Source organism: Branchiostoma lanceolatum, chromosome 7 (genome assembly GCF_035083965.1).
Source record: "Branchiostoma lanceolatum isolate klBraLanc5 chromosome 7, klBraLanc5.hap2, whole genome shotgun sequence".
Taxonomy (NCBI): Eukaryota; Metazoa; Chordata; class Leptocardii; order Amphioxiformes; family Branchiostomatidae; genus Branchiostoma; species Branchiostoma lanceolatum.
This window is the reverse complement of record NC_089728.1, coordinates 4,504,044-4,518,884: the sequence shown is the minus strand read 5'-3', so window position 1 is coordinate 4,518,884 and position 14,841 is coordinate 4,504,044. Positions and strand designations below refer to the sequence as shown.

At 41.3% G+C, this 14,841-nt stretch overlaps 1 protein-coding gene across 2 annotated transcripts in view; it reads right to left on the bottom strand.

The window, feature by feature from the left end:
- Positions 1–14,669, bottom strand: part of LOC136438757 (GDP-mannose 4,6 dehydratase-like) — a 51,306-nt gene extending 36,637 nt beyond the window's left edge. For both annotated transcript variants that reach the window (XM_066433676.1, XM_066433677.1), the window contains exons 1-8: positions 14,537–14,669; positions 11,208–11,252; positions 10,561–10,648; positions 9,992–10,056; positions 9,329–9,376; positions 8,415–8,607; positions 7,725–7,829; positions 7,160–7,287 (exon numbers count right to left, since the gene is read on the bottom strand). In XM_066433676.1, the coding sequence (XP_066289773.1) occupies positions 7,160–7,287; positions 7,725–7,829; positions 8,415–8,607; positions 9,329–9,376; positions 9,992–10,056; positions 10,561–10,648; positions 11,208–11,252; positions 14,537–14,638 (774 nt within the window). In that variant the 5' untranslated portion in view covers positions 14,639–14,669. The remainder of the gene's footprint in view (positions 1–7,159; positions 7,288–7,724; positions 7,830–8,414; positions 8,608–9,328; positions 9,377–9,991; positions 10,057–10,560; positions 10,649–11,207; positions 11,253–14,536) is intronic.
- Positions 14,670–14,841: the final 172 nt, after the last annotated feature.

Here is a 14,841-nt window from a genome sequence, read left to right as displayed (position 1 = left end):
CGAAAAGAGTCCCAGTGTGAGGTGATCAAACCTTACAGTCCAGTCTTACGTAGCTTGTACTTATTGTGCAAAAATGGACCTTATACGAAACAAACAAACAAACAAACAGACAAAAAACAGACTATACGTCCCTAATTTTTCTTGTCCACCGTATACATACTGCGGGTAATGTATTTCTGTCCATGTCTGTGTCTTCCACCACTTCATGCTTTACTTCACCACTACCTGATCAAAGCACTACACTTTCTGTACACTTACCTAATCAAGTGTCAGTAACACAGACCTGGTGTACATAGTGACAGGTAAGTTTCATTACCTACCTTAAGTGTTTGCGACAGATTAATTGGCTATTTCCTATGGGATTCTACACACTTGATAAGGGCTACATAAGGCCATAGCAAGTAAATCTAATGGATGACATCCTCTGCAGACTCCAAATCTAATGCGAGAGCGCAAAAAAAAAGATGGATAAAGAAAACAAAATACTAGATTTTCAAACTAGAGACCATAAACCTTATAAAAAGAATTGAAGCGACAAAACATGGTATCACATCCAACAAGTCTTTTATTACTGTATTCAAGATGTGCACAAAGTGACACTAAGTGTGGTAGCCTAATATCACCAAGTTGGCCACTACACTCAAGGCTACCACACTAGTGTCACTTCTACAACTACCGAGCTAGTTTCACTTTGAGAACTACACTCATGGCAACCATACTATTGCCTCTTCTACAACTACCTTTAAGGCTACCACACAACATATTTTCCCATTTTCAGTTATTTCTTGTCATGTTGACCATCTCCAGATGGAAACAGAACTTCTTTTTTTTCACATCAGGCAAGAATCAATGCACGCACTGATGTCATCCATAGAATTTACTTGCTTTGGCCTGAGAGATACATACAACAGACTTCTGTGAATTTATTGAACTCTATTTTCAACCAAGTCGACAAGAAAAACATAACAAACATCAGATAATGCTGCGACCATAAATTTCTTGACATAAAATAGAGATAGTGAGACATCCTAACAAAAACAACACTTGTAATTTAGGAAGATAAACGTAAATTACCATGAGCCTGGTTCACTTCTGTTGATATCCAAAAAAAGACAAGAAGGAAGGAAGGAAAGAAAAATCTAAACGACGAAAACTTGTCCCAGCTGAAATGAAATCTTCAACGGGTTCCTGCATATGATATCACTTTTTGATATGATGATCATGATATCACATTTTGAAATTGTGAAACAAAGCATATACTAGACAATTTCATTTGTATATTGTATGGCTGCATGCAATATACATTTGTACATGCACAATACTGCGAAAATCATTTAGGTACAGGCCCAAAGTACCAAAATAGCAATGTGTGGTCACTGTACCTGAACAGACTCATACTCAGGTGTGTAACTTTTTTACTTTTGTTACTAAAACATGTAATTCCTTCTAAGAAGATGAATATGTAACACTGTTAATAATGAGGGTCCCCCTCGCAATTCACCGATTTTATACGGTAGCGAACATCCAACTAACCGTCCTGTACCGACTCCTTCAACGGTGCTCGCTTGCCCATGGACGTTTCCCGAACATGTCTCTCTACAAGCGTACTTTTCCCAAATACTTCTTTCCACGGCAGCACTAAGTACGTGTTTAGCCCAAAACAGTGAACAGCTGATATCCTGACTTACCAACCAACCTGCCAAACCTTACACAAAGAGTGATAAAGACATGCAAAGTGCAAGTTCATATGATACAAATCGCAGTACTGCTGCTACAAAAATATCAGTCTACAAAATGTAAAAGATAGGAAGTGGAGAAGCAGTTACTATTATAGTGTTTTATTTGAGAACACCTTATGTATGTCTTTTGGTAAAGTATGTGATTATGTCCACAGTTAACGATCTAAACATGGTTGTGTTAGTTAATTACACTTGTCGAAAGAATTAGGAAGCTCTCTGCCAGTTGATGATGTAAACATGTGCAGTATACATGTACATGTATACTAGTTGATGGGAAGGTATAGATAAAATCTGTCCTTCCTTGTAACAACTACATAAAGACTGACAGCAAGTTAAGAGAACATCCTACATTTTCAGGCTATTTCATAGAACTGCTGACAAAGCTATAGGTTGATACAGTACGGTAGCAGTACCAAAGAATGCTGCCAACCAACAGGCATTTTGATAAATGCCTAACACTACTGCTTCAAATCACAGGCTGCAGCAAGAACCATTTTGCCTAACTATACAAAATCAGATTACAGTCAAAATTTAGCTTCTGTCAAGTTGAAAAACAAAAATTGAGGTAGTACCATGTTAAAACACTTGCAGAAAATCATGCTGCAGGTGTTGCTTATGTACCTGATCCACAAAACATTTTGTATATAGCTACCGTATTGTGATGAAAATTTAGGTTAGTAGATATGAGAAACTAATGAGGGTCTAAATGGGTGGATCCTGGCAATGCTTTATGGTAAATCTACGATGACTGACAACATTAAACGATAAATTCAGGAGGCCTAACAATGTTTAATGGTAAATTGACTTGTTATTACAAAAGGTTTTACAAACAATTTCATTGAATTGTTTCATTGTATTCATGGGATGTCTGGCAAAACTAGCTAGTCTGTGAATACAGACACAACCTATCACTTCATTGCAACTTCAAGATGGGAATGGTTTGTCCATTCATTTATCTACGAATTCAGGATGACAATCTCAAACAACGTGCTACTTAGAATTAAACGACCAATTACGTGTCACAAATGATTTACAGACAACGCTTAACGTTGAATTAAAGCGGTCCAGCCACGGTTAACGGTGAACTAGGAAAGCTCACTACGCCTCGCGGAAAAAGGCATACCAACCCTCACTGATCAACAAGCAGAGTCTGCCCCAAAGCATGCAGGGAAATCTGTCCCCGGCATGACCTTCCAGGGGAGCCGTTTGACTCCCGTCAGCTGACAACCTTGTCAGTGACCTTGGGTATTTTGTGCCACCAACATGGGCAATGAATCACTACACAGGTGATGACAGGTGTGGTCCTTTCCTTGGAACTGTTGAAGACAACTTGAAGTGGTATAGAAGATCCAGGATGCTAACGTGGCAGTTTCTATTAAGGTCTTTGCGATAAAGCCTTGAGTATATAGAAGTTCTAACTTAGTTAAATGATACATATGGCACAAAAGGTATTATTTGGCAGAGACATTTTCATAGGTAGGCGGGAAATTAGCTCATCTGGCCTTTTTGTCAGCTTTACTTTGTGCTATCAGTGCACTATCACTATGGTGTGATACTGCTGTTCTTATAGGATTCGATAGGGGGAGCTGTCTGCTGGACGGAGATGCTCAAATTCAAAACCTAGGCAAATTTGTTGTGTTCTGTACTTATTTCTAAAATATCAATCAGAAGTGTTTCATTTGGTCAAATATGAGTTAAAACTGAGTCAAAATGCATGAGGAATAATTTTGAATCAAATTTGCGAATAAAGATGTTCCTGTTTCCACCTTTCCCTGAAAAAGTCCTCAAATTGAAAGAACCTTCTTGAATTTACTGACCACAACTCATTCATTGATATCCCTCTATCATAAAAGACAGGTTGTCTAGTACCTTAAAGGAAAGCTACACAAAAAATTGAAAATCCTTCTATGCTATGCTTAATATATTCCAAAGTCAAATTCTTACTTCAAGTTGTTTCACATAAGTCCGTCATAGTTCTGGGATTTTCCACAGTTTGCAACTTATGCCGTGCTGACGCCTTCTCATCTGATAATTGAATTATATGACGTCAGTGTTTCAAATTTTTCACCTGATGATTGTCTTATGTGACGTCAGTGTTCTAAAATTCAATCATCAGGTGAAAAATTTGAAACACTGACGTCATATAATTCAATTATCAGGCGAGAAGGCGTCAGCACGGCATAAGTTGCAAACTGTGGAAAATCCCAGAACTATGACGGACTTATGTGAATCAACTTGAAGTAAGAATTTGACTTTGGAATATATTAAGCATAGCATAGAAGGATTTTCAATTTTTTGTGCAGCTTTCCTTTAAACCCAACCAATTTCCTCGAATGCCATCCACCCTTCGATTTTCCTTGCACTCTTTTCCGGGCTCCAGCTAGTTAACAGTTAAGTCTTGAATAAGACCTTGACGATTGGACAAAGTGTCAGCTTCCATCTCTTTATCAGGCATCATAATCTAAAGTGGTCTCACCCTACATTCCCAACAAGCCTTCAATTGCCCTGCAAATACCCCCTTCTTCTCAGCTCTTGGGGGGTCATCAGATAAAAACCACTATCAGATATAAACCTCCAGACCTCTTGTGTTTCTGCACTAGGTTAATTTAGAAAAGACCCTTGGGGCAAGGTTGTAGACCAAGTGGCATTGGTCTGACATCCACCAAGGTCGCAAGGAGCAATTTTCCATCTTGTAGCCGAAAAGTGATACCTGGAGATTTGGTTACAGTATCCAGGTGGTCTTCAAGTACCAATTAATCTTAATCTGTCCTTGGTTGTTCCGAGTTAATCACTTCTCCTGGGGAAGAGTGGGGTTTTGTATCATGGGCTAAATAGCACTTCAGCTTATCTTAAACAGTTGTGACAAGGGGTGACCTTGGGGGGAGGGAAAACTAATTTGTCTTCCCAGAAATTCTCAGAAAGAGTTAATTGTACCGTTGCTTCATGATGTACAGTTGGGTGCGCAAAGAAAGAACAAAAATTGGATATGTTTGACTTCAGGGTACAAGCTACAAAATATGTGAGAATGAGCTAAAAGTTACTGTCTCGTTCTCTTTCTAAAGCCTGGGTCACAGATAAATACTGTGTTCTGCGACCATATTTCATGCCCTGAAGTGGCTGAACCAAAGAGCTTGCCTCCTTTGCAGACTTCTAGGAGCACCAGCTTCCACACAAAGTTTGCACATCCAAGTGTTTTTAAGAAAGCAGGCTAGGTGTGTGGAAACACTAGTATTAGATAACCTGTCCCACGTTGAAAATCGCAAATCAGCACTCCTAGTAGTAGAGGTCTGCGAATGAGGCTACAATAGATCCAGTTCTAAAGCCTTGGCCTACAAGACCCATTGACAGGGGTTGTATCTTCTGTTTATACCTACAAGCTGTCATTGACACTTCACCACTCTAACATCAGCCACAAAACAACCACCTGATACTCCCTCTGTGATGGTGACTACAGTCTGAACCACACACTAGCTGGGACTACCAACCTTCCCTTGAGTACAGCACAGACTGATTCAGACCTCCTACAGCTGGGCTTTGTCAGGAAAGAGGGAATAAAATTGGTTCTGTTGCCATCAAGGCCATGCCTGGCAGTGACAGACTTGTCAGTGAAAGTAGGAAAACAGATGGAGGAAAGACTTGTAATATTTGTGATGAGCTTAGTTACCTACTTGTACATACAGTCAAACCTGCCCAAGGCGACCACCCGGGGGTCCAAGCAAAAACGGTTGCGATGGACAGGTGGTCGCCATGAAGAGGATTCCACTCACAACATGTTTCCAGGTCGAGGTGTTCAAATACAGTGTACTACGTAGATGGATGGAAAATTATGTGATTTTAGTCAGTATCACCCCCACCAGGTTCAATTCTAATAGACAAAAAGATTACATTTTCCGTTATCGTTGTAATGTTTGTATATCGTTAACGTTACATCGAGTACAAATTTTCGTCATAATTTTGACTACAAAACAATGTTTGCCTCGATGATCTGTGCGCAGCGCCCTCTCACACATACGCACATACAATCGAAGTTTTAAGGCTTACGATAAATCCCTTGAAAAGACTTGCTGACCCCAGCCTTTTTTAAGCGCCGACCGCTGGATAAAAGGGGCAAAAGGTTTTCGATCTGACAACTGAAGATGAACACGGAACGGTGTGATTTCGTCGCGCCGCACCACACCGCCAAGCTCTGTGCGACCGCATCGAAAGGTAAGTCAGTGCACGGCAGAACGCAAAGCGTCTTATAAAATACATAAAGGTTTGTGAGATTCATGGAAATAAAAAGAAAATAAGATTATCAATTTTCATCAATAACGAGAGTATCTTAAATGTTCATACACAGAAGCATCGTGTTTTACAAAGGTCAGCGGTACGCCAATCTGGGCCGTGCCAAAACCAAGATGGCGTCGGGACCAAGAAACAACATGTTTCGCCCGATGTTTTGCGCGCCGCGAAGTCATTTTTCGGCGGAATTTAGTAAGATACGGACACATTTTTGTTGAAAATACAAAAAATGGCTACTAATTTCTGTGAGATCTGACTTTTGGACGCCATGCACTATGTAATCGTTTTGAAAAATGAGCTTAAACCGAACCGAGCTTGCGGTAAACTATAAGATTACGACGGGCACACCAACATCGATATCAAAGTATTCACAAACATTTGTATTTACAATGTTTATGATTGAGGAATCGATGCTATTCCATATATTTTTGTCCGTCAAGGTCTTAGAATCATTTCCGCCAAATCCGACAGCAAAATGATCCGATGTTACCACACGCTTGGAAATGAGGCGGCCGCCATGGGCAGAGATTGTGCTCTTTGCGGTCCCAATTCGTGGCGGTCGCGTTGGACAGGTGGTCGCCTTGGGCAGGCAGCTTAATGCTTGTGCCTATGGGGAAAATTTTCGGGACCGAGAAAAAGCGGTCGCCATGGCCAGGTGGTCGCGTTGAAAAGGTGGTCGCCTAGGCAGGTTTGACTGTACCCCAAATCGTGAAAATCTGTTGTTCCTTTCTTCAGCTATCCTCTGAAAGACTTCAACAAAAACACTCCCAGTCTACAGTTCCAGAACAAGCTCCAAGAGAGCCCAAACTTTCGTTACTTCACCTCTAGCACAAAAGCTTCCGACCAAAAATCGTGACCATAGCATGTCCACAACAGAAGATATTAAAACTGGAAGATCCACTTCAGTACCTAGGAAAGCTGCCAGGCCGCCCAAAATCTAATTCCACAGGTACTATTTGTGGTCTAAATAATCTTAAATCAACATCTTTACTTATCCATGATGCATTTCACACAAAATTTGACTAGCTAGGCAAAAAAAAACGGGAGTCAACTATCAACGGAATGGCCTTTCTGGATGTGGTAACAGAGTTAGGCAGACCCACAGGGCATGGTTACAGAGTTAGGCAGACCCGACCTACCCTGACATAGTCCTTAGCGTGTCCCCAGTCCCTCTGTGAGTCCAGGTTTCCCAGCACAATGTCGTCCTGCTGCCCCAGCAAGATTTTGGCGACACCTCGGGTGATCTTCCTTGTCACAAATGTTTCCCCTGTCCAGGAAGGAACCAACGAGGTTAAAAGTGTATTTTTTTACCTCCTTGAAGGAACATAAATCTCTGGTTCACGTTTTCCTGATGGTGTTGTAATCAGTTGGTGTGTTTGCTTGTCTGTTTGTTTGTATTGGTGTTATTCTGCAGTGATGTGAATATTGCATAGTGTCAGCATGTTATGTAAGTGAAGTGGTGTAATAGGATACTTGCAGAGTTGGAAGTATGGTTTGGCTTGGGTCCAATGGTGTTGTAGTTGAAAGCCTGTTGATTCTCCATAAACCGTATTCCTTCTTTTGGACAGAGTACATGTATATGATGATGACATGTATATGGTATTCAGCGCAAAGAAATATTTCACATTACCTTTCTCCTGATGATAATAGATGTAATCAATTTATCTTTTAGGACTCACAAGCTATTCTATCTAGTACACTCACCCCTCCTGGGACTCTCATGGTTGAAGAGGATACCATTGCAGGCAAACATGTTGTAGGCTTCCCTGTAGTTCACCACTACCCAGTAGGCATACAGCTTTGCTGCTCCTGTCAAGGCATAAATTCACCATGTTGTATTATTACAGTCAGTAGGTATAGGTACCCATCTGAGTAATGAGGCTGATGTTACGTGCTCAAAGCACATCTTTTTTCAAAACTGCTAAGCTTTCTTTATCTAAGGTGTACAACTTAGGTCACACTGACTTGATTATATGGATGACCTTCATGCGTCCTTCAATTTTTGTCTGTTTCCCAAACTACTTATGTTTCATAATGAAGATAACTGACTGGTTTATTTTTGCAATATTTACCCATGAAAATAATGTGCATGGTTTTGTTTCTCTTCTGGTGTTAAGTCCCAACACCGCTAAAAAGGCACAAATTTAATGAGGAATCACACCACACACAACATTTCCACCAACATTATAGTAGACAATCACAATGACCCGTATGACCTGACGAGTGATCGGCCTCGAGTGACGACACAAGCTGGGACGAAGCGGCTTGACGAAGAGCAGTGTGAACACATTTGTAGAAACGGATAGAAAAATTCTGGATTGATTTTGATCCGGATTGATGATCTATAGAGATTTTTGAGTGTGAGCGGAGTCTAAAGAAAAGACAGTATGCTACCATAAGGTGATCTGGGATAGAAAGGCGTGGTCTCCTTCTGCGGCACCTCCTGCACCAACCCGAACATCTCACTGGTCGACGCCTGGTAGAACTTGACCTTGCTGGACAGGCCGGTCGTTCGTATGGCGTCCAACATCCGCAGCACGCCGACCCCATCTACATCTGCCGTGTACTCAGCAAGGTCAAAGGACACCTGACAGAAAAGTGACATACATCAATCACTGCAAGTTCATTTGTTCAGTTCATTCAGACCCTAGTGGCACAGAGTTCAGCAAGTTTCCTTGCTGTTTCAGTAGCTGGGCATATTTTTTCCGGGAGGGGTTGCTAGCCCTTCCCCTTTACAGTGCTCGAGGCTCCTACTCCAACATGGGACCCCAATCTTATGTTCCTTCCGAAAGACGGCCCCAACCAATCCTAAGGCTGTATATAAGCAGTTATTTGTGTTTTCATCAGAATGCTTGGTTGGTCTGTCAACAAGATTTTTTTAAATAGCTGCAGACACACACCAAGACAAACAAACAAATGCACAGATCAAAAACAATACCTCCATTTTCAATAAGGTAAAAAGTGATTGGATATGAATCATTCTTCATGTGTGCAGGCCCATGTCTAGGAAAATAAAATCATTTAATTTTGGGAAAGATCTGGGTGCAGACTAGCATGGAGTCCAGCCTTGTTAGCTTTGGCCCGCTCCCAAGGTCCGTTAGCTATGCTTGTTGGTGGCTAGCGGACCCTGGGAGCTGGCAAAAGCTAACAAGACTGGACTCCAGGCTAGGTGCAGACACAGAACCAGAAATTGCCAAGATTGCAAGATTGGGTCCCATGTATTGCAGTGCCCCCTGTTGGTCATTAAAAAAACTGCATCTCAAATAGTAACACGTTGCAGAGGTTTGCTGTATGTAACACCCTCTCACCTTTACATGACTCTGTGCTGCCAAGTTGTATATCTCATCTGGCTGGACCTGGACAGAAAAGGAGTAAGAAGCAATTTAGACAGAATGCATACTTTTCAGCTGTGTTTTACCCTGCAGGCCAACACTTGAATAAAGGAACCAGAAGTTGAACACACAGGTACACATCATATTTGCACCGATGGTCCACCAGCTACAGTATTAGTGTCATACAATTTTAAAAGTTGTACAGATTTTCTGAAGACGCAAAAGTCAGACAGTCTCATGAAGTATCTAAGTCTTTTGACAATTCAAGGAAACAAAATTGACTAATCAAATCGTACCAAGTCAACTTGGACTAACATGACAAGTCTATATGCTTGTTGGTCATAGTCAGCTGTCTGGGATGTGTGTTGTTAAACATGTATTGTAAGGCATGCTGGGATAGTTGCATGACCTCCTCTGGATACACATGTACAAAACTGGTGGACTTAGTGTAAATGCAGAAATGTTCGCGGTGGTTTTATGTTCGCGGTCTTTGCCGCGAACTTGAAACCACCACAACATTTTTCCCTCCTACCCCCTTGTCTACTATTGTCTCCGACGCGAAATAAAACCACCGCGAACACTCCATTTTCTCCCCATCGCGAAATTAAAACCATGCAAACTTAAATGAATTTACAGTACCTCTGATATGATCTTGACTAGGCAGGTGCTGTCTGTCATGTCTCCATAGTGAAGGTGGAAATTGTCTGTAGAATACAGAATAAATAGAGTTAACAACAAAACACAGCAGCTTACCATGATACAGGCAACTTCTGTTGACATTGTAAAATATCATAAACCAACAACATTCATGTTTATTTGCTTAGATATGAAATCAGAAATGAAAGAAGGAAACCATAAGATGGCGAAATGGTTTTGTGGTTAGTGTTGTATGTTGTGTTGACTTAGAACATGTGTCATTGTGAAAGGCACTTAATACCTATTTCCTCACTCGACTCAGGTGAAAACGGGCTTATGTTAGACACGTCCTCTTAGATCATTGGACGTAAAGCAGGAGGTCATGTGTTTGAGGAGATCCAAACCTTAAGCATGTTAAAGAACCCACCACACTAAGGGCCCATCCTGGTGTTATCAGTGGATCAATTCTTACAGTCTGGTCTCTGGGTTGACATCTTAAAAAGGTGATAGTCGCCTGTTATGTCAATCCTTCCAAAAATGTGATAAATCTCAATGAACCAATTAATATGTACCTCCTTCAAAATGGGCCATGGGGTTCTTGTACAGGTGCTCCACCCGACCAGTGTTAAAAGTAGAGGCTCTCCGGATGATGCCATGGACCTGAGAACAAACAAACAAAAACACTGTACCCAGAGAAATGTACATTGTACATGGAACACTAAGTCCAAGTATATTATACATTGTAGCAATGCACATGAAATTGCAAGTAGTATCATACAGCTGTTTTTAACAACCTGTAGCTTTTCCTTAAAGCTATGAAAATCAATGTTGTGTTTCTGATTAATACGGTCCTGAAAAAAAAAGGTTTTTAAGATTCTCCTTTTTCTAGACTTTAGTGATCCAATTAATACAGTACAGTATAAGAATGTAAAATTGAAATGCATCAAGACACTGAGATTTTCAACATCATATTATGATTATACGGATATACTTTGTACGAGCACAATTTTCTATTGAAACAGAAATGAGCAGAACATGTTTGGAAATGATTCTACAACGTTTTCATCACTCAGATGTCAGACCGAAAATGTTATGTCCCTTGACAGTGGTTAAACCAAAAAAAGGCTTGGGTTAGTCGGATAAATGGAACACAACTTTTCTTTCCGAGGTCTTATCAGGAGGGGTCAAAACCATGAAGATATCCTACAGCTGTTCTTACCACATATCCCTTGTCTATCAGCAATTCTGCCAGGTAGGACCCATCCTGCAGGGAAAAATCAACAGATGGATGCATGAAATATCTTAAAATGGCAGTTCAAGTTTCAGATATGTCAACGTTTAAATATTTGGTTTCATGCAGATATACCCAAAAACAAGAGATAATCACCATCATACATACCAAAACATAAGATTGTAAAACAATGAATCTAGAAACAATGATCGGAACATGCCAATTTCGTTGCCGGCAGATGAGCTCAGGTTGTTGCGTGGGCTGCTGCCGTTGCTAGGCAACCAGGTGAGTGACACCAAGGACAGGCCACCCCAGGAAAGGCACAATCAGACGTCAGGGCGATTAGTCTACTGGGCTTCTTGTGCTCTGTTCAAGAAACGGATCAAGAGGAAACAGTGCATGCAAGAAGCGGAGGGTAGGTGACTGCCTTATCCTGACTTCTTGAGAGATGAGGACCATGAAGTATCTGACGTGTTTCCTGCTACTGACCCTGACAACAGCCGGAACAACAAGTGAGTCTCTTCCCTCAAAGTGTTATGTGAAAACGCATCCAATCATCACTGAGATCGACTGCCCCAGATCCAACATCACCAGTCTACCTCCTCGGCTGCCACGCCTTGTGAGCAGAGTGTGCCTCCAACAGAATCTTATCCGAACCATCCCCGACTTGTCCGGCTTTGCTCGTGTGGTCAAACTTAACCTCAGCCAGAACCTCCTCACATCTTTTCCATGGGCATCTTTCAGACAAATGACTGACATCGTGACGCTTGACTTGTCCCATAACCAGTTATCCACTGTCAGGCTGGACTTGGCCATCAACGTCCTGCGACATCTTCATTATGTTTCCCTAGCTTACAACAAGCTGGTCACGTTCTCACAAGCAAACCTGGGGGTGTCCTTTCAAGGCGTTGAGTTAGCGGGACACAGGCAAATCCAAGGCAACCCGATTCTCTGTGACTGCCATATGGCGTGGCTGGCAGGAATGGCTCGCGCATTTCACCAATGCTGGCCATTTAGCTGCACAGCTGCTGTGAAAAACAGCATGCTGTTCCACAGCTTTGTCTACAGCAATGTGCTGCAATGTAACAGCCCCAATAGCCTTAAGGGCGTGCCGTTACATTTGGCTGATCTCTATACCTGCCCAGCTGCAAAAGAGACCACCACGAAAAGCTATCTGAAAATCACCCCAGTAAATAACAAGGGCGTGCCGTTACATTTGGCTGATCTCTATACCTGCCCAGCCGCAAAAGAGACAACCACGAAAAGCTATCTGAAAATCACCCCAGTAAATAACAACACGACACGGGACATCACTGTGTCTTCAGTGGACGAAGATTGGAACCAAACCGCGACAGCGAACCAAACAGATCAACCGGCAAAGACGGATTTTGAGAGTACTGCAGCGATTACCACATCACTGATTTGTATTACATACCTTGGTATCTGGCTTGCTTGGCGCTGGTGGTTTTTGTTGTCACAGGAAAGAATTTCAAGGGTCTGAATGAACGAACCATACTACATGTACCTTCAAGATACTGCTTTGGTGCCCAAAATCACCATGTTCCATTGGAATCTCAGCAACTGCCAATAGGTCAAAATGCAAACAAATCCATCAAACTGATCGTGACTTAATCATAGCTGCGAACACGAAACACAGACAAAAACGGTACCCTTGTCGGAGGTCAACGACCTCCTTCCCGGGGTAACAATGATAGAAAGCAAGGATGTAAGAACAATATTGTAGTTGTAAGACTACTGAAGACAGCATCAGTTGTGATGCTTGGATGATAATGTTACATGTCCACACAACACCACAGGAGCATCAAACGTTATATAACTTACCAGTTGTCAACTTGTGGTCATTTGGGCGTAGGCTCAAATTACTTAATTATATCAAGGACATCATTAATGATACATAATTTCCTTGATTGGATGCATGAACCATGACCTGACTTAATCCCAGTCATTCTGTAAGCCATCATGGCGTCGTGGTTGCTCATGTTTTTCGTATTAAAGTTCTTAACAAGCCCATTCCGACTCCTTAAGTTTACATCCTTGGCTTTAGTGTGGAAGAGTGCAGATAATTATGACGGTGTGGTGATAGCAGGGAGTTTTGAATTTTTTTGCCTCCTTGGTGATAGAGTACAAAATAGGAACAATTAGAACACTTAGTCTAATGGCTCTGGTGCAGGTAAGGTAACACAATTGTTGAAAATACATGACAATCAAATGCTTAACTCCTGCCAATGTATAATTAACTGACATCCTGCTAACATGGCTCTTCAATTGTGAAAAAAAGATGTCAGTTCAATAAGTAACACTACAATTACCATTATATGTTACACACCTGTTGTATGTAGTATGTCAACCTGACATCTTCTTTCTTGTTTTTTAATATTTCTTTTTATATCATTATACTACACACAACACCTCTGTTGTGTGTGAAATAATGATATGTAGTGTTACTGATCAAACTGACATCTTTTTTTCTTCACAATTGAAGAGCTCCAGTGAATATAGGAATTAAGTTGTCTGTTAATTATATGTATACATGAAACACGGAAAGGGAGTAACATAAACTGCCGGCCCCAGGGTTCGATCTCCCGAGCTCCAGATCATAACCTCACGCACTTTAACCACTAGGCTAAAAGGTCGCGACCCCATAGGCTGAGCAGTTGGTGTGGTGCTATCACTGCTGCATGATAGTCCCTGTTACAGACAAGCTAATTCCTATTATTCACTGGAGCTCTTCAATGTGCCACACGTGGCTCAGTGCTAAGTCACTGTTTTCATAGTACTTATCTTATTCACTGTCATTTATCAAATTATATAAATAATCGATATATATATTATCAAATTATATAGATTATCGATACGGGGCCTATCATCAACAAACAAAGGCCGTTTTAATAAGCCCATTCGTAGATTCGAGTACGCATGTGCAGTGCCAAAGGTGAAGGCCCTGGCTTGTAAACAGTTGTCGCAGATGTAGTCTCGATTTGAATAACAATGCCTAAACATAATAAATCCAGTCGTGCCACGTATACGTCTGAAAAAATATTGAGGCCGTTTCACTCATTGAAACACTGCGATATGGCGTTAGTTGGTGACTGGAAAGATTGGCAACCAACTTCTAATCCGATGTTTGTCGACGTACATCATTTCCACAGAAGAATTTCATCCCAGAAAAACGTCAATTTGTTTGTAAACAATATTAAATGAATAACACGTTACGCCCACCTATCCCACGTTACATTTGGCTCCAACCAAGGAGGTCAGAAACCCGCACACATGCGTACAGTTTCTACTGAACCTACCTGTCCACTAACTCCTGTGATTAAGGCCACTTTTCTGTGTCTTTTGGGCCCGTTTCCTTCTTTTGCCTCTTCTTCAAATTCAGCGGGCCTCTTGTTCGCCATGTTGGATCTGTGGATGGTACCACTCAAAACATAGGGGGGGGGGTTATTCGGGCTTTAACCTAAATGTTTAGCCTCCATAGCCTCCTTGATAGTAGACTTCAACACAGTTTAAATCACAATTTTTGTCGAACTTTGATATAATGTCCCTGTGTCTTCTAATAGCCACAGTTTTATAAAAATGCCTATATGTATAATCACATATT